The 18,670-nt window shown below is 46.3% G+C and overlaps 1 protein-coding gene across 4 annotated transcripts in view; it reads right to left on the bottom strand.

Moving 5' to 3' along the window:
• Positions 1–18,670, bottom strand: part of NR5A2 (nuclear receptor subfamily 5 group A member 2) — a 96,164-nt gene that overhangs the window by 69,953 nt on the left and 7,541 nt on the right. For 2 of the 4 annotated variants that reach the window (XM_005242020.3, XM_027793340.2), the window contains exons 2-5: positions 16,049–16,186; positions 13,738–13,856; positions 12,314–12,455; positions 8,918–9,564 (exon numbers count right to left, since the gene is read on the bottom strand). In XM_005242020.3, coding sequence (XP_005242077.1) covers positions 8,918–9,564; positions 12,314–12,455; positions 13,738–13,856; positions 16,049–16,186 — 1,046 coding nt within the window. Of the gene's footprint in view, positions 1–8,917; positions 9,565–12,313; positions 12,456–13,737; positions 13,857–16,048; positions 16,187–16,838; positions 16,857–18,670 lie in introns of those variants that run through there. The other 2 variants (XM_055815077.1, XM_027793339.2) reach the window with 2 other exon arrangements.

Here is an 18,670-nt window from a genome sequence, read left to right on the forward strand (position 1 = left end):
TTCATGTATATTTCCTGTGTTTATTGTTGCCTTAACTAATTTTTAAAATTAAATTTACTTGATCCAAGATTTTATTTAGCAACAAATATCAAAGTAACTTTTCTTTCAACAAATGCAAGAGCTGCGTTTAGATGTCAAAAGCATTTTTCTATTTCTGAATTTCTGAAAACAGATTTTAGTTTCTTTCCCTCTCCAAGTGATGGGTATGACAGGCAATTCCAGAATTAGACAACATGAAATTTCCTTTTTCACCTCTATATGATTATTTGGTATCTTATTTTACTAACTTATTGTATCTTTCTTGTCTGTAATGGTTGCTTTAATGACTGGGGTGTCTCCAAGACACAGTGTTAAATATTTGTTTGCCCAGACTGCCTCGATGTCTACCTAACCACCTATAACTGATCTTCTACCAGGCACAGAATTGGAAACAAGACATTGAGAATGCCGATGTAAAATTACAGCTTCACTTTCCCACTAGCACCACATTTTATCTCTTTCTTAGTTTTCCTTAATTCCTTCCTAAATTTGCCCTTTTGTGTCTTTGGCTGTTGCTCTACAAATGTGCCTGTAGTGATGCCAACAGCAACAATTTTCAGTCCCTATTTTGAAACAGCAAATTAAGATTTTAGGGGAAAAATTGGTGCACATCTTTCAACTCTACTGAGAGCAGCTGGATTTGGGGAAATGTTAAAGCAAAGCGTGAGACTAACTGGCAGTTCACCTTTCAGCAGAAATGCTTTCTTCTTCCCTGGTAGCTGCCACCCACTCGCACAGGCTGAAGTAAGGGCTGCTCAGTGCGCTGGTGCCCCGGTTCTTGTGCCCGTACCTCCGTCTTACACACAAGCAGTGCTGCCTAGTGGGACCAGTGAAGGGCTGTTGCAGCCCACTCCTAAGGGTGACACGGGGGAGGCAGCCCTTTCCTGGGGGGGCTGCTAGAGCCCCTCAGCCCCACTGCCACATGGATCATGCATGTCTCAAGCCCAGAGTGGGCATTGACCCTGACACACGCCTCGCCCTGCCTTGCAGCAAAGGTGTGAGTGTCACAGGGGTGCAGAAACACAGCAGCAGAGTGGCTGCCCAGGGGACAGTGCCCAGCCTCAGGCTGGCCACCCGGACACCTTCACACAGCCAGGAGTCAAGTCTCAGGTCAGGGAGAAGGAACGTGAAGACACTGAATTTTATTTCCAGCACATGGAAATATGTTTTGCTGCTTTCTATGCGTAGTCTTGTAACTTGAGGCTATGAAATAGAGCAAACCATGATAGCCATGGGTATTTTTTTTTTCTCATGCATCAAAGGTACGTTTTTGGCTAGCATAAAATTACATACTTCCCTGGCAATAGATGGCTTATTCTGTTTTAGAAATCTGAAAATCTACTTGTTAGTGCATACTGGTCAAAGCTTGGGGGTAGAGAGATACCAGATGTTTGTGCAGCCTGTCTCTTACTGCCTTTATTTGAAACTCCATTTTATAATAATTTTAAAATTGGAAATGGAAAAGACTTAAGTCCTCTAATATGTTCCTGTGCCTATATAGTGAACCCAACCTGTTCTGAGTGATCTTACAATTTACAGCGGAATTTGAAAGCTTTCAGCCTTAGGCCTTTTCTCCAATAATGAGTCTGATGACTGAATGTGCTAGAAAACATACTATTGGAGCTGCTACAGGTAGAACACAGTTGCTCACTCTCCAAGGTCTTTGTTTTGTTCAGGTGTTGTGCTTCTACATGGCTGCCATATGGCTGTATTTGTTGCTTCATCAAGGTATGAATATTCAGATTTCTTAAACTTTCTTCGTAAGTCACACTTTCCTCTGCTTTTCTTGTAATTTTTCAGCATTTTTCAGCCCTGCTGCTGAGTGGATTATGTGAGCTATTGACTCCACAGTGCATTATGTACAATGACCATCGCTTCACCTGGCACAGCTTACCTCTACATATGAAAGTATAGAACATCCATTTATATTATTTGGCTTCATCAGGGCTTATAGGAAGTCTGTAAGTGACTACAGTATGGCTAGGATTTCATCCTTACTGTAGGTGATCCTAAAGGCTACAGGTTAACAGAAGAACAGCCTTAAATCTAAACAGCCTTGATAGATTTATAGAGGCAAACTTTCACTGTCACTGGGAAACATCCCATACGACAGAAATATCATACAGGCATCATACACAAGTGTTGGATCTGAATGATAGAGGTATCGTAGAAAAACTCTGGATTTGAATAAACAAGTTCTCTTCCTGTAGTAAGATTTACTGCCTGAGTTTAAGCAACGTCATAATTTGCAGGAGGAAAAATGGCTCTTTTTTTGTGGCAGAAACTTCCAAAAAATGGGAGTTCTTTGCAGATGAAGATCTGTCATTCTACCAATAAAACAGTGACTTTCTTAAGCAAATCCAGGAAATATATCTGTGATTTTCCAAGGGACTGGAATTGTTTGATTTTTAATGTGCAAAGCTTTCTCCATCATTTGGCAAAAAGATCAAATCCTCACAGCAGAAAATAACAGTTAAATAGTCTGGAAATATAACAGATTATATTAACATGGCTGAGCATTCATTGTTCAGTTTCCTTAGCCAGTACAGTAGCCATTATTAGAAATCACTTGAATATCACTTTGGACTAGCCATAGCACGCAAGATCTAAAGACCACCGTTTTTTCATCTTACCCTGCAGCAACATGATATATGTTTGGTAATACACCCAGGTAATGTCACTGCTGACAACTGTTAAACTTAAATTGGAAACCTACACTTTGAAGGGAAAAATTGAAATCTAATGTTACACTTCTGTTTTGCGTACCAAATGCCTCCAACTCACAGATGAACATGCAAGTGTGGCTCTTCCCTCCCACCGAGGCAGCAGTGTCTGCCTCAGGCCACACGGCAGGAGAGGCTGTAGCGATGTTCTTCCTCGTGCCCATACTATACAGCCTGTTATATCTCTGCTTGTCACCAGCATTAGGGTGGGCTGCACAGCCTTTGGAATTGTTATTTATTTAAATTTTCTCTTAGAAAAATAACAAAACATTATTATTGCATCATGGCTATTCACAGGATCCTAGGTAAGTTTGCTACAGTGAACTGCTGACTGCAGACCTATTTGAGTGTAGAAGTGGGCAGTTTTTTGAAAAGCACCTACAAGAAGCATGGTTCTTAGTCTCAGCATGATGCTTAACACTGGTTATTAGATGGAAAAATTACTAAATCCAGGGTGACTGAAGTCAGCCTCCTGCTGTCAGAGGTGATAAGATCACATGGCAGAGCGGAACTAAAATATCCAACTCTGACATGAATGGGCATAAGAGAAGGTCATCTTTCTTACTCCTAGAAAAAGTGTTAGAGGCTTAGCACTGAACAAACTATTCAGAAAGGCTGCAAAGTGGCATGTCCCCATGCTGAAATACAGTGTTCGGTCACATCCTTTGTTCAGAGGAGAGCCAGAAGATCATGAAGTTAACTTCCAGCAGCATGCTCCCCTGCAAGGTTCAGCTAGATGACAGGTATAATCCCATGCTTCAATAAACCATGGTTTCTCTGCTGAGACTTCTTTCTAGATCAGTGATTTTGCTATTTGTGAAATTAAATTAATGATTCTAAAGCAAATAATTATTTGGCTGTGTAAGAAATACTTCTCCCCTTCCCCAACATTTTTTAAATATTTGAGAAATATTTGTTTTCAGATCCAGATACAATTAAGCCAGTATAAAAATCAACAGCTACACATGACAACATATTAACTAATTAACTAATCTGATATTAAGGGAAGTCCTGGACCTCAGTTTCTGGCAGCTTCCCTGACTGAAAGAAAGAACACTGCAGAAGTTTTATTTCATCAGCTATGTTAGTTAGGTTTCCTGTCCTATTACCCCCAAGGGGGGCTGATGCTGGGGGGTGGGGGGGCAGGGGGCCTTGAGGGGGGTGCAGCCTGTAACCGGCGCCCAGTGACCCCAGCCCTGCCCCCACAGGTGACCCCCATCACCCCCATCACCCCCCCCTTCTGGGGGGTGCTGACCCTCCCCATCCCCCCCCCCCCCCCCATCTGCGGGGGGGGAGGGTCAGCACCCTCGGGAGGCCCCGGTGGGCCTGAGGGGGGGAGTGCAGCCTGTAATTGCCTTTGATTACTTGAGTCTAAATAATATATCAACCTGTCACCACCCTGAAGAAGAACTTTTAAGGTATTCCTCTGCTAATACTTCTTCCCCCTCCCTCCCCCCCACCCCCCAAAAAAACCCTAACCCAAACCTGTTGTTCTCCTATTCTGTGTTAACTCAGGTTAATAATTGGATTTCTGTACTGTAATTTTTATTTTTTACTTATTTCTTGATACTTAATTACATACAGACTGAAATTTGAAAATAAACCTGATGTACAGAGTATTATATTACTATACCTATCTAAATACATTTTACAGAAAAAGAATCAGAGACTCCAGGAGTTCTGTTAATTCTATTTGCACTGTTTGCACCGCTTTAAGAAATAATTTAAAACTCTGCTAATATAGCTGTGCTTATGGGGAATATGTAATGCAATACTAGGCCTCTTAGCTTCTTGCCTGCCAAAACATCTTTATTACCATGTACAGTAGAAGTTCTGTAGATAGGGTCCTTTTGAGATACGTGCTTAAACCAGTTTCTTTGAAGGCCACATTTGCAGCTAATGTAAGCGTGGCCAAATTTATACTTCTAGCAAGAAATCTTTCCCAGAACTGATAAGAGTCTGACATCAATGAGTGGCCTAAATTTGTGAACTCAGTGAATGGTTCTAGGATGAGCTTCTTTAACACGAAGTACAGCAGCTCTTCCTGCAATCATTCACTAAATGGGTTTGTGCTCACATAGTACTTTGACCTAGGACAACCTCACTAAAATAGCCAAATAAGTCAAGGTAATATTTTTGTGAGTCACAAGTCCTTTAGTGCCTTTTTATAACTATCAACATTTAGTTAATTTTCTGATCCTCAGCCAGAAGAAAGTATCCTGAGGACTGTTCTACAGTGCAGGTCCTGTTTTCTTCCTGCCCCAAGCAGACTGCTTTCTTTTATGGGTTCAGGAATACTTAGCTTTGGAAGTAGTTGCTGAATTTTCCCTGATGTAGGCTGATGAGGAAAGACCAGTCCAGTGGAACCATCTGCATCCTTTCTTGGGGCCAGGTAACCTTTGGTCTTGAGAAACGCTTGCAATATTTTCTTTTTAGCTTTGTATAAAGACCTTTCACCTGACTAAGACAGCTGGCTACAAATCTAGCATCCCCAGGGCATTCCTGAGTTTTCTTAGCTGAGGATAAGATGGATATATCTTACTTTTATATTTACCGAGCTTTCAACAACTCCAGAATAGCAAACAAAGGCCTTCTTTACTATTTATGATGTAATTACTTATTACAGAGTATTCTGACTTCACAGGATAAAGAGGTATGCTTGAGATTTTAGTAGGTGTTAAATACAAAGTTGCTGGATTGCAATTGGCTGCTTTGGATCTTACTCTGACATTATTATTAATCCTGACTAATTTGCTTCAGTAACATTTCCATTAATTTCTGATATCCAACATGAAGATGGGAGCATCTGCTCCTTAGCAAGTAGGAGCATTAGCCTTTAATTACATACTTAAATTCATACACAGGTCAAATCTGTAAAATGCAGTGCATGCTGTAGGTAGTTCTGCCCAGTCAATATTTTTACCTTTGACATGCTTACATGTGTACTACATTCTAAAAGAGGTGTTGACAATTTGTAGAGCCACAAGTGAGAAGAATGTGATAAGCATAAGCTGATAGAAGCATGTTTGTTATCACTTGAGATCTCTTTAAAAAATCAAATTTTCAGCAAAATGGAAAGAAAAAGAGAAAACTTAAAAACTGAAGTTCACTGGTGGTTTTTTGTTGTTATCTCTAGGATAAATGTGGCCTAAACCACTGGACAGGGACAACATTTTTTGTCACATCCTCCTCCTTTTCAGTCCCTCCCGAACTCTGCTAACTATAAACCTCAAGGCGTAGCACAAAGGAAAACGTTTGCTCTTTTGTAATGAAGAGACCAATGTCTAAGACTAAATTTAAATGAAGTAAAAAGATACAGTAAAGGAATGCAAACATGCAATTTAGTAACTCACAGCCAGCTGTGCAAGGCATCACTTACCATGACAAAATCAAGATCAATTTCATACAAACCACATTTGTACTTCTTTTACTGTTTAATTATTTGAGTAATTTAAAATTTTAGTCCCAGAGATGTGCTAATACACCTGTCTTATTTGAAAGGCATCTCAAGATTCAGCTGTTAAGTTTAGCCAAGCAGGAATAATAGGAAAATATGTTCTCAAGCAAATACATATTTGTCAACTGTGTACAGGAAGGCAACAAAGTTAGCCGTTCTGAAAATCCAGTTGTACCTTTATCACAACTGCTTCTTTCCCTCCCTCTGTATTTAAAATCTCTGTCATATCCTCAGGGGTGGATGTTTCTACCACCCCACCCCACCCCCAGGTATTCCCACTCTGTGGAGCAATCTGAAATAGCTGCTTTCACTGACTTGATCAGGAGCTGAAACCATGGATGGACAGAAGAGAGCTGAGTTCATGAAAAGTTTGGAAACCCTTTGTTTAATTCTGATCCTCTCAGCTGCAAAGAGAGAGGGTACTGCCTAGTGCTGTAAAAAATGTGGAATCTGATCTAAACATGTTTTGGGCACCTCACTTTTTGAAGTTGAGAAGCTAAATGTTCTTAGCATTGTCTGTAATCTGGTCCCTATATATTAGATGTGGATGGATTTCCAAGTGTTGTTATTGTTCTGGAATGCTGTGCAGTTTAGTTGATCTTGTCCAATTTTTTTTTTAAATATAATAAAATCTGGATATGCCAGAAGATATGAAACTGCTGAACTCCAAGTTTCTAAGGTGTAAAGGGTACAAATACGAAGATGAAACCAACACCTAAAAATGCGTGAAAGTCAGTTCATTAGCCAAAGGCTTTATGCAGTGAATTTCTAGCATGTATGTATTTGCAGAAGTCTGTATGTACATGGTAGTGTGTATATATATATATATATATATATCTAAAGCCAGGAAAAGTAGGTCAGCATTTTCATGAAGCACATTTCTGCATCTTTGGTGTCCATATTAGTAAACATATGTTGGTTGAAGAAAACCATCTCTAAAACTATTCCCAGTATAGCATGTTGAATGATTATAAAATCTGCCTATAGATTAAGCCATGGAACCATAAAAAGTAAATGTTGCTTGCATGTCATTTCATATTCTCACTTTAATCATAAATGGGATTTTAAGATCATAACTTAGAAAATCTTACACTGAAGAGTATCTTGTTCTGCAAGTCTTAGTGTTTTTTAACATGGTTACTCTAGACTAAACATGCTCCCCAGTACATGGGTAGAAAGACCTGGTCTCTGATATTTAGAACATGGTCTGTTGGAAATGTAACAGGTTTGCAGATTTCATTTTTAAATTATTTAAAATGGGTTGCATGGTTTATAACTTACTATAAAATTGTAAACAACTTGGCAAACTTAAGATGTGAGAGTCTTCTCTCTTAATCCATTTTCTTTTCCCCCTCTGAGTAAACTTCCTCCCTTCTTTCTCTTTATATAGGCTGATTTTTTAATGGTTCCTGCAACCATTCACATAAAAAACTGAAGAAAAGGTGAAGTTGTATATGCAACATATACAGCTTGCTTTTCTTGTGATGAGGCTTTATTTCATGTGTCGGCATCATTATAGTTACGACAGAAATATTGTTGTGGCAAGCATTCTGACTGCAGCTTTTTAATGGGATCTCCCTTCTGTGCTCTTAATTCGTGTAGATTCCATTACCAGTGAACTTTTACAGTAATTGTTGTATTTGGGTACTGTATTATTTTCCCTTAGCTTGACAGTAGTCAGCAAGATATTATGGGTGATCACAAAACTTTACAGATTTCAGCAGCAAATACTTGTGGCAAGAACATCTCCATGTAGCAGAGATCCAGAACTAGTGATGTAATAGGGAAATTCAGATGTGATTTAAGTTAATCTTGAGGGGTTTTTGAGACAGAACATCTTTTATTCATTCCAGAGCTAATTTCTGTGTCAAGAGAATGGTTAAAAACTGTACTCTCTGATGTCAAATTTCTGGCTTAAAATTTCAGCTCTGACCCCAACAGACCCCAAAACTGCCTTAACAAAAAGTGTGAAAAATATAAATGGGGGAATTTCTGGCCACCAGAGAGCTGTGCATGAGGATTTACTGGGTGCTCCAACAAAATTAAGAGCCTAAAGATCATCGTAGTCAGCCTAGGTTAAAGGAATCCACCATGTATCAGTGGTGACGAGAACCAAAATGAGTGGTTAAGGCATCTTCTTCCTCCTTGCTTTCTGTTCTGTGTATACCCTGCTTAGGATTCAGCCTTCATGGTTAACTAGACACACGAGAATGCACAAAATAGTATCCCATTGAGAAAGTGAATATTCTAAATGTGGACTTTCAACTGCACAGAGATGGAGAGAAATGGCATTCCCCCACATGTTAAATAAGGTAATGAAATAAATTAACGTGGAATGGTGTAACAGGCATGCTTACAACTCTGATTACAAGCCAGATAGCGAGCAATACCGAGAGGGAAGCAGTAAAATTTATGTGAGTCCCTATGGAGGCTAATAACATTTGTGATAAATAGTAAAGTACAGAAGAGCTGACCTGAAACTTGAATCTCTTTGCTACAGCTAATTATAGGCTCAGGTGGAAGACAACTACAAGTTTCTCCTCATAATAGTCTGACTACTTCAAGGCAAATAAATTGAGAATGAGATGCTTGGGGGAAAAAAAGAAAAGATAAACCATACTTTCTTGCTTGAGGAACAACATTGTAACAAATGGTATTTTTTTCTTGATTGATAATATAATGTAAGATTGTTACCTACCTTAAGTTCTCTAAAAAAGATGCTACTCCTAGCCCACTCAACAATGGAGAAGAGGGTTTGGTCAGCCATTTTACACATAAGCCCAAATGTGTTGAGCTTCTCATGTTTGCCTCTGTTGGCTTGCTCTTGCTGCAGGTACGCCATGATCTTGGCTTGGACCTGCGGCTCATCTGACTCACATTTCAAGAGTTCCAATATCAGATGCGGAATACTTGCTGGTGAGCTTGTTTGATAGTTATCCATGTATGAGTAGCCCATTATTGACTCTGGTGAACTAGTGTAAGGGTCAGGGTACTCAGACTTGATAGCGCGGCTTGGAAAATGGCCATAGGTTTGGTAACCTTGCAGACTGCCATGGGGTGGCATTGTCATACTAATTGGAGAGGTGACAAAGGGACTTCTGTCATAGTCTGTAGGAGGCAAGGCAGTATGGTTCAGAGGTAGGCCTTTGGAGGCAGAATGGATGTTCTGGATCGCAGAGGATATTGTCAGGTCAGTCGGCATTGCTTGGATCACCTGAGTCATGGCTTCCAGTTTAAGTCCATTTGCTCGGATAAGAGCTTTCTTCTGCTGCTTCAGTGCCCTGTCTCTCTTGTACATTGGTCCAAACTTGTTTCGACCACCACGCATTCGGTCAGCTCGCACAGCTGTCAGGGGCGAGGAGGAAGTAAATCATAATTAAAACGTGGAATCGACATTTTTTAATGAAACATACATTAGGACAGGGCAGAAATGTAAAAATGTAACTCCTTTTTTAATTTTTTTTTTCCAAATTCAAAGTTGCACTTTTATTCCTAAAGAAAAAGATTTATTTTGACTTAACAAATGTCTTCTTTTTCCTGGTAATTTAAATATCACATGCATATATTACTAACATACAAGGACTTCTCTTTACATTGATTAGGACACAGGGACAAACACAATGGTTGGCTACAGGAATTTCACACCTGCTATGGGATCATGTGGAGATCTCAGTGTTTGTTTGTTTTTATGTCAAGCTACTATGTCATTAAGAAACAAGGGCTGATGTCCAGAATTTGTCTGAGACGTATCCAGCGGACCACATTGTCTCATTATAATCATTCCATTACTGCCTTCCACCACAGCAAAACATCTGAAACGTAAATTACGAAATGTTCAGTAGTCACAAAGGGGAACATGTTTGTCTTGGCAAAAAGGAAATATTTCCTTTCAATGATTCTGTTCAGGTTGGTGTAAAATTTTATGCAATTTCTAGGTAGCTGAACAGCTCTACAGAAATGTTTAGCTGCAGTTGGAATGTACAGAGAGAAAGCTGTCAGCTTGCTGTCTTCCACACAGAAGGTGGAAGTGAAACAGAAACTATTGACACTGTTCTGTCTTGTAATATCCCTGGAATTAAAAATAATTAAAACAGATCCACCTCAACAGCTGCCTTGGGAGTCATACTGGTGGTCTCTGTCACAGCAGTGTCTGTCACAGTAGTATATATGTAATGGACTAGCGAGGAGCTCTCACCAAGCCCACCTTGCCCAACGGCAATTAGATTGAAAGAGGAAACTTTGACAGCCTGGTGACATGTTGAGACTGCTGAGATTGCTGGAGGTTAAGTTCTTGAGCTTTTTATCTTAGGGATTAGTAGAACATTAAAAATGTATTATGAATGCTAGATAATACACAATACTATACATTATCATAAGGACTTTAACGTTTAATGATTTTTTTGGTCCATGGTAATTTATGAACTAGACTTTAAGGCTAGTTATTTCCCTGATATTGCTATCAGGGAAATACACATACAAATGTCACAATTTATTTACAATTATGAAGTACATGTTCTTCCAATTTTCTAAACAAAGGAAAAGAAGTTGCATGGCTGTATGGACAACGAAGTTAAAGTACATTTTCTAGAGCATCTTTACAACTACAGGCACTTTGCTTAAATTTGCAGTAAAAATGCTGCTGCTAATATTGCTGTTGAATGTTGACTTTAAACAAAATGCAGGAAATTAAAATAATTCAATTCCCATGCTGGTAAATGTAATTAACTTTAAATCTGTATACATAGTATCCTCCCAGGTATTCTACAATCAAAACCCTGTGAGCCAGATTGGATTAGCAAATGGTTTTGTGTAACTCCTATAGAAATTAAGGTAAACTGCACGTAATCACAGAAGACAAAATCTGGTCCTGTATCACTGTCAGCAATTAAGAGGAGTTGCAAGCAGGAGTAGATAAATGTATTGTATCCTTATTCTTAACACCAACAATGAGAAAAGGATTCCAAATGTCTGGTTATTGTACTATCTGAGTTTGGAAGAACATGCAGTGATTCAGGATGTTTAGTGCAGTTAGTGCTAGCTCAGTCTTGCGGGCAAATAGAAGAGTACTGAATCCATCGAACTGCAGAAGGCTGATGTTTCTGTTTATCTTCAGTTCTATCAGCAGCTGTCCTTTGCCAGACTCAGGTGACTGGGTCTTACCCGTTATGGTTCCCTTAATGGTTTATGGTTTCCCTCCTTGGCCTGATTTTTCCTGGTTAAGCATCTGGGGTGAATGTCATTTCAGTACAATTGTAAGAATACGGATTTTAGAGCTTGTCCTTGGTCAAGCAGAAATGTCATTTGCTGCGGAACCTGAATTTTAGTATTTAATATATTAAAGTTAGAATGAACTATGTATGATTCTCAACTTCGAGTGGATGATAATTTTGCATCTGGTTATCTCAAAGGGTATTGTACACTTTTCATTGTTCTCTGTACATGAGAAAGTGAAATTAAGTCAAAAGGTATGCTTCAAAAAGTATACTTCAAAATGCCTTATTCTCTTTCATTTGTAATAGCATCTCAGGTGTAACCTCACAAAAATATAGGACACAGCTTTAGAGATTATTTGTTCCTTAATCTCAAAGGCAAGTCAGTGTGAGAAAAACCCTGATTTTATCTGTTTCTCTGTTTTCTGCCTTATCGTCAGAAAAATACATATTAAAAAACCAACCCTAGATAAAATATAAAATATGTTTCCACAGCAATGACTGATTTTTTTTTTAATTTAAGCACTTCTTACATATTTTGTTTAAACTATATTACGTCTTTTTTAAAAGCTGCAAAACTAGTCTATCTAGACCCATTCATTCACAAACTCTAAAATACTGAAATATCAAATTATATACATATATAAAAAAATAGATTATGTTTTTGACTAGTTGTTAGTCATTTACCATTTACTCATTAGGTCTTTTTAATAAAGCAACAATTTCACTGAGCATACAAAGTTACCTTCTACTATAATTTCAAAATCATGATAAATGTATAGCATTTTTTACATAAAATATCATGTAATAAGATATGCATTCCTATTATTTTCAGAATTAATCTATAGTATAGTTGAAAATAACAGCAAGACTATAGCTCTTACCTTCCAATTTCATTCCAACACTTAGACATTTTTGAAATCGACAGTAAGGGCATCGTTTTCTCTGTGTTTTGTCAATCTGGCAATTCTGATTTTCTATACATGTGTACCTTTTGTTATTCTGGACTGTTCGCTTAAAGAATCCCTGTATGATAGATATAAAAGTTAGCCCATTTTGCTTGACTAGCATCTTTCAGCATTTTATTTTATGGAAATCATTGTAACATGTTTTTCAGACACCACTCAAGCACTTAAGAAGTTAGATAGTTTATTTTAATCACAGTGAGATGTACCCAGGAAAAAAACACCAGACTCCAGAAGAGGTTCTCTAGTGTTAGTCCTATATTTTATAGATTTATGTCAAAGCTTGCTAAGACTGGCTATAGTCTCCTGTGCCCCTAACAGTGGTAGCAGAAATAGTGAGGCTGACCAGTTCCTTTTGTATTCTTTAATCATCGCAAAATGATTAAAGTCTTCCCTTTAAAGTACTTTTACATGAAACAAGCAGGGATGCTGTTGCAGAGGTAACAGGAATAAAGAGTATCTCTGGCTAGAGTACATCCCAGTGGTGCATACTAGCGGCACGGTAAGTGCTTGTTGTTCATTTCTCACCGATTATTTTTTAACGCAAATATGATATGCTAAGTTAATTTTTCTGTGCAACTAAGTATTTAAAATTGCATTGTTCTGGCCAAGGAGTTCTTTTTACAGTGCATTACTTAAATAACTATAAAAAACTTCTAAAAAATTTTACATGACAAATGTCATGAATTCATAAGTATTTAAACCCTTTAGTATACATACAACTATGCAGATATATTTATCTTTCAATATGATAAGTTGCATTTACAAATATTTTATTTCAAAATTAATGAATTCTCTAAAAGAAATCATTAGTTACTTGACTTTGTGTGTCAAGAGAACGCTGAGTTATAGTTTGTATGAAAAAAATGCATGGTCATTACAGTTACAGAAATTTCCACTGTAATGCTGAAGGATAAAATATCTGCTTTAGATTTTGCAAAGCAGATCTGTATTGAGGATACTTTTCCCACTTTATCCTCCAGCAGCAGAAATACTCTGAATGCATATAAATCAACTAAAATCAGTATTTAGGACAGTTAGGAATGAAAGTTGTTCTAGAACTACATCACTTCACAAGAGCAAAATACTTAAAAGCAACGATAAAACTACAATGCAAAACAGTCCAGGTTGTTTCCATTTGTGCAGATGAGATCTCTCCAAGAGACTTCTAAATTCTAAAGGTTTTTGGTGGTTAATTTTTAACATGAATGTAACAAGAAACATATCAGATATAAGCCAAATTATTACACATCTGATTTCTTTAATCATCTTTTTTCTGCTTATATTTGAAATATATTTTTTTTTCCTGTACTTGTGTTTGTATGAAGTAATTAGTACAGAACCTTGCAGCTTTCACAGGTGAGAAGTCCATAATGGTACCCAGACACTTTATCTCCACAGACTGGACACAGCTCCTCAAGGTCTTCATCATAAGAATAATTCACCATTTTAAACTGAGACACTGGGGAGAGGAGAAATAGCACATTCAATTAGAATTTACATTAATAACTCAAATTTTCCGCAACTGTTCTCATCGGGAAAGAAAGCTCATTTGCACCACTGCAAACGAGGGGGGGAGGTATTTTTTAAAACACAGTTTGTAACGAGACTTGCAACTTTTCATCAACAGCAAATCTGTATGATACTTTGCAAGTGTAGAAAAAATCATCAGCTTCCTAGTTTTATGTTCTAAGTATTTATATTTACGGTGGGCCCTCGACCTAATCCTGAGTTGAAGGAACCACAAACTAAATTAATTCATTTAAATCCGAAAACGAACAGGGGCAAACTTTAAAAAAAAAGCAGAACGAAAAGATGGAGTGGCGCTTGTGTATTTAAAGTAACTCAGTTCATTTCTTCAAAGTTTTCTTTCAACATCAGCCTGCAAATATTTACTTAGCCCAAACTGGGATCTCACAGACCCAGCACTTTTGTGCCGCGCTGAGTGCAAGTTAGTGGCTTGCGACACCAGCTGAAAGCGCCCCCCGCCCCGCGCTGCGGCCCCGCGGCCCCGGGCCGGCGCTTCCCAGCCCCCGCCGGCAGAGGGGCAGCGGCCCGGGACCGCCGTCCTGGGGGTGCGGCGCGGCTCTGCCCAGCCGGCGGCTCCCGGTACCGAGAAACCGGCGCGCCGGGGCCGCCTGAAGTTTCGGCCGCGGGAGGAACGGTCGGGGAGGAGCCGGCCGTCAGGAGGGGACGAGGAGGGTAGGTAAACCCAGCCGAAAGGCGGCACCGATCGCGGCCACTCGGGCCGGGCTCCCCCGCACGGAGCCCAGACAGCCGCTCGGGTTGCCCCCCCAAAAAGCAACGCCGCCGCTCGCCGCGGGCCGGCTTCCTCCCCCTTCCCTGCCGCTGAGCCTGCGGTCTGCTCGGCAAGATGCTGAGCAAGGCGAGAGGCGCCGGGCACCGCCGCGGCACCGCTGGGATGTCGCTTTTTTGCCGGTAACCCCGCAGCTGCCGCGGAGCGGGAGCACTGGCGCCCGCCCGCAGCCGGGGCAGAGCTGCCAGAGCCGCCTCGGCGCGGCCGAGGGTCGCCGCCCGCCCGCGGCGTGGGGCGGACACGGGGCGGCCGCAGGCGGAGGAGGAGGAGGAGGGCCCGGCCCTCCCCTCGCTCCCGCGGCCGCGGCTCCAGGCCCAGCGCTGGGACCAAGCCCTCCCTCCTCGCAGGAGCAGCCCAGCGGGAAAGCAGGGGTTTTCCGAGCGCCGTGCCCTGGCGCGGAGCCCGCTCCGCGGTCGACGAGAGGGGCGACCGGGCCGCCCCCAGCACTTCCGAGACCCCCGGCCCACCCCGCTCCTGCTTCCCGGCAGGCTCCCGGGAGCAGAGGGGATAATTCCGAAAGAGCAGCCGGGACTGGAGCCCGTGCCCCGGGACAGGAGGGCGGGGCGGGGCAGGCAGTGCCCCCGTACCGGGCTGCCGGCTCCGAGGCAAGGAGCCGACCCCCCCGGCGGCCCTGATGGGGTCTCCACCGCATCCCTCCCCGCAGCGCTCCGGCGCGGAGCGGGGAACCAGGCACAGCCCCAGCCCGTCCCACTGAGGCACTTCCAGCTCGGGCATCCCGCCGCCTTCCCGGGTACCTCGCAAGGGCGTTCATGCCCCGCGGCGTCGGGGCTCTCTGCGGCGAAGTGTGGCGCCGCCGGCGGCGGTGCCGCCTGTGCTGTGCCTGCGGGCACCGTACCAGCGGGACGCAGTCCTCGGGACCCCGTTGCGGGACGGTGTGCGGCACACGGGGTGCTCGGCAGGACTTCCCCGCCTGACTCCCCATGGCATAAACTCCTAGTCGGTTTTGCGCGGACCGGGGACGAGCCCGAGCACCCCCCGGGCCTGTGCGGGGCCGGTGTCCCCGGGCGGTGACCGGCGGGGCGTCTGCACCCGGGGAAGGAAGGCCCCCGCCGGCCAGGTGCTCGGCGGCTCTCCGGCAGCGGGTGCGCCTCCTGGCCGGGGTTCTGCTGTCGCCTCGGCGCTGCTGCCCCGGCCCCCGGTGCCCGCCCGAGCCGCGCTGGAAGCGGGCCGGCTGCAGCAGGGGCTCGGCGGCGCGGGCGGCGGCGGGGCAGCTCGGAGGCAGCCGCCGTAAACTTTTTCGGCAGGACGAAGGGGCGCTTTGCCGAGGGGGGCCCGAGAGCGCGCGGAGGGGGAGCTCTGTGCCTTTGCTCCCTTACCTTGCATGTTTTCCGGCATCTGCCCCTGTTCCCCATTCGACCGGGCGAGTCCCAGGGTCTCGGTCTCCACTTTGGGCAGCATGACAAGGCGGCTGCGGGCCGGGCTGGGGACTCCGTGTCCGTCCGCGACACCAGCACCTGGACACGGCAGCACAGATTTAGCTGGGGCGAGGGGCGCTCGGCGGCCGCTGCCTCTTCCTCCTCCTTCTCCTCTTCCCTCCCGCTCCTCCACGCCAGCCCTTGCCCTGCCGCCGCGGGAGCACCGAGCGGCCCCGGCCGCCGGGAAGCGCCGCCGGGTGCCCGCGGCTGGGGGAGCCGCGGGGCTGTAGTCTGGCTGCAGACGGCGGGGGCGGAGAGGAGAGGAGGAAGACCGAGGGGTGCCGGGGAGGAAGGAGGAACCCCGGGAGCCCGCGACAGCTCCGCCCGGGGCTCAGCACGGCGGCAGCCCGGCGCCCCGATCCATGCGGAGTCGCACAGTGCACAGGAGCGCTCTGCCGCCGCTGGTGCTGCTGGACAGGGTTCCCACCCCCGTCGTCGTCCCCCTCCTCCCTTCCTCCCTCCTCCTCCTCCTCCTCCTCCCTCCTCCTCCTCCTCCTCCTCCTCCTCCTCCCCCTCTTTCCCCCGCCACAAGTGCGGAGGTGCCGAGTTGGGACCTCTAGCCCCGGACCAGCGGGGAGGCGCTCCCGGAGCCTGGGGGTGCGCGGGGGGCTCCGCGAAGGGGGGCCCGACAGCGCCCTTGCAGCCAGTAAGGCAGAGGCGGGATGAGCAACACCCCCGCGCACACACGCACCGAGCACACACACTCGCCCGGCGCGCTCGCCGCCTGCCCTGACGTTCAACCGGGCTGGGGGGTGGGGGCCTGGGCTGCCACCACCACTCCCCGCCCCAGCGGAGGCCGACGGGCCACCGGCCCCGCCGAGAGGGGCTGCGCCCGCCCGCCCTCCCGCCGTGTGCCTCCTCGCCGGCCGGCAGCCCCCGGGACCCCGGCCCTCGCCTTCCCCCCCGACGGGCAGGGCGCGCAGCGGAAGCCCCTGCGCTGGGAGAGCCCCAGCCCCCGCGGCCACGTTGCCGCCACGCAGCCCCGGAGCCTGCGAGCAGCGGGCGGGAGCCGCGCCGGCGCTCGCCGTACCTGTCGTGCCTTTTGGGTTCCCCCTCCCTCCAACTTCTTGCGGGATCTGTCGGTGCCAGTTGCACCGTTTGCACAAAAGCCAATGCCCCGGCAGAGCCGTCGCTTGCGCGGATCTCCCTGCCACAGCTCATGGTGCAGCGGGCGGCACTCGCTCCCGAGCCGTCCCAAACAACTCGTTGCTGGCGAGCGGGTGTCTGGGCTGCGAGAGCCGGACGGTCCCGTGGCTGACGGGGGCGGCGGGGGGGCCAAGCCGCTCGGCGTGCCAGGCCGGGGCCGGGGGTCCGCCTGCCCCGCCGCTCTTCCCGCCCCTCCCTTGTGGCAGCGGCCGCGGGTGGTGCGGGATGAGCGCGACCTGCACCTTGGCAAGCACCCGCGCCCCCCGCCCGAGCGGCGTCTCCATCGCCGCGGTGCACGGCGAGAGCACCGCTTATCTGGCGGTGAAAACTGCCTCCGACTGAAAGTGAGGTGCGGAACCGTCTGCAGCGCAGCGTACAGCATTTCCCGTTGGCTGGGAGAGGGTCTGTGGAAACCGACCCTGGCTGGAAGGGACTAACGCCGGTGAGGATGGCGAGGGGACCGGCGGCGGGACAAGCCCTCCACGTGCAGGGCGCCGGCTCGGCTGCGCGCTTTCCTGGACAGTTTAAACTTCTCGCGTCCAGTGACTGCAAGGAGACACCTTTGCTTAGCGCAGATCCCGAGCCGCCTTAACACCAGCACCACTGGAGCAGAAAATGTCTCTTTTCTTTCCCTCTCTATGCAGGGTTTGATGTTTTGGGGATGCACCCAAGGCGCAGTGAGGCTCGGAGCTCTCGGGCTCCCGCCGCTCTCACCTTTCCCCCGTTCCCCTTCCGGCGGGAGGCCGAGCAGGCGAACTCTTGATCCGTATCAACACTTTATTTCTCATGCCACAGTCTCACAGTTTAGCAGCTCGCCGGCCGGTGAGTTTTAGGACGGCAACGTGGCGAGCTGCGGGAGCGACCAGCTCGATGGCCACGGCGGGTGGCAAACCGCCTCGAGGGAGTGCCCTCGTTTCTGGGCAGAGGTGGCTCGGGCTGAGACCCCGACTCGGCCCTCGGGAAGTTGCTCCTAGACACGTTAATTAACGAACGGCCCCTCTCGCAGGCGTCGCCGTGCAGCATCGCCCTGTGCTGAGCCCGGCCGGCCCGGCACCAGCGGCGGCCGCAGCGCGGCGGCGGCTCCACTCCGTAGCCCCGGGCGCCCGCCGGGAGGGGTCGGGGCTGCGGGCCGGGGGGCCGGGGGGCGGTGCGGCGCTACGGGGCCCTACGGCCTTGCGAGCCTGCAGGCGGGGCGCCCCGCGCCGCCGCTCCCGTTGGTGCTGCTCCGGGAGAGGCACCGCGTGTTTGGCGGCAGCCGGCGAGGGAAACCCCGCGCCCGGGCCGGGCCGGCTCCCCCCGGCCAGCGCTGCCCCTGGGGCACGGGCACGGCCCCTGGCCCTCGGCCCCTACCCGCGGGCTTATGTCGTTGCGCCGGGG

The sequence above is a fragment of the Falco peregrinus genome, chromosome 10 (genome assembly GCF_023634155.1).
Source record: "Falco peregrinus isolate bFalPer1 chromosome 10, bFalPer1.pri, whole genome shotgun sequence".
NCBI classification, from domain to species: domain Eukaryota; kingdom Metazoa; phylum Chordata; class Aves; order Falconiformes; family Falconidae; genus Falco; species Falco peregrinus.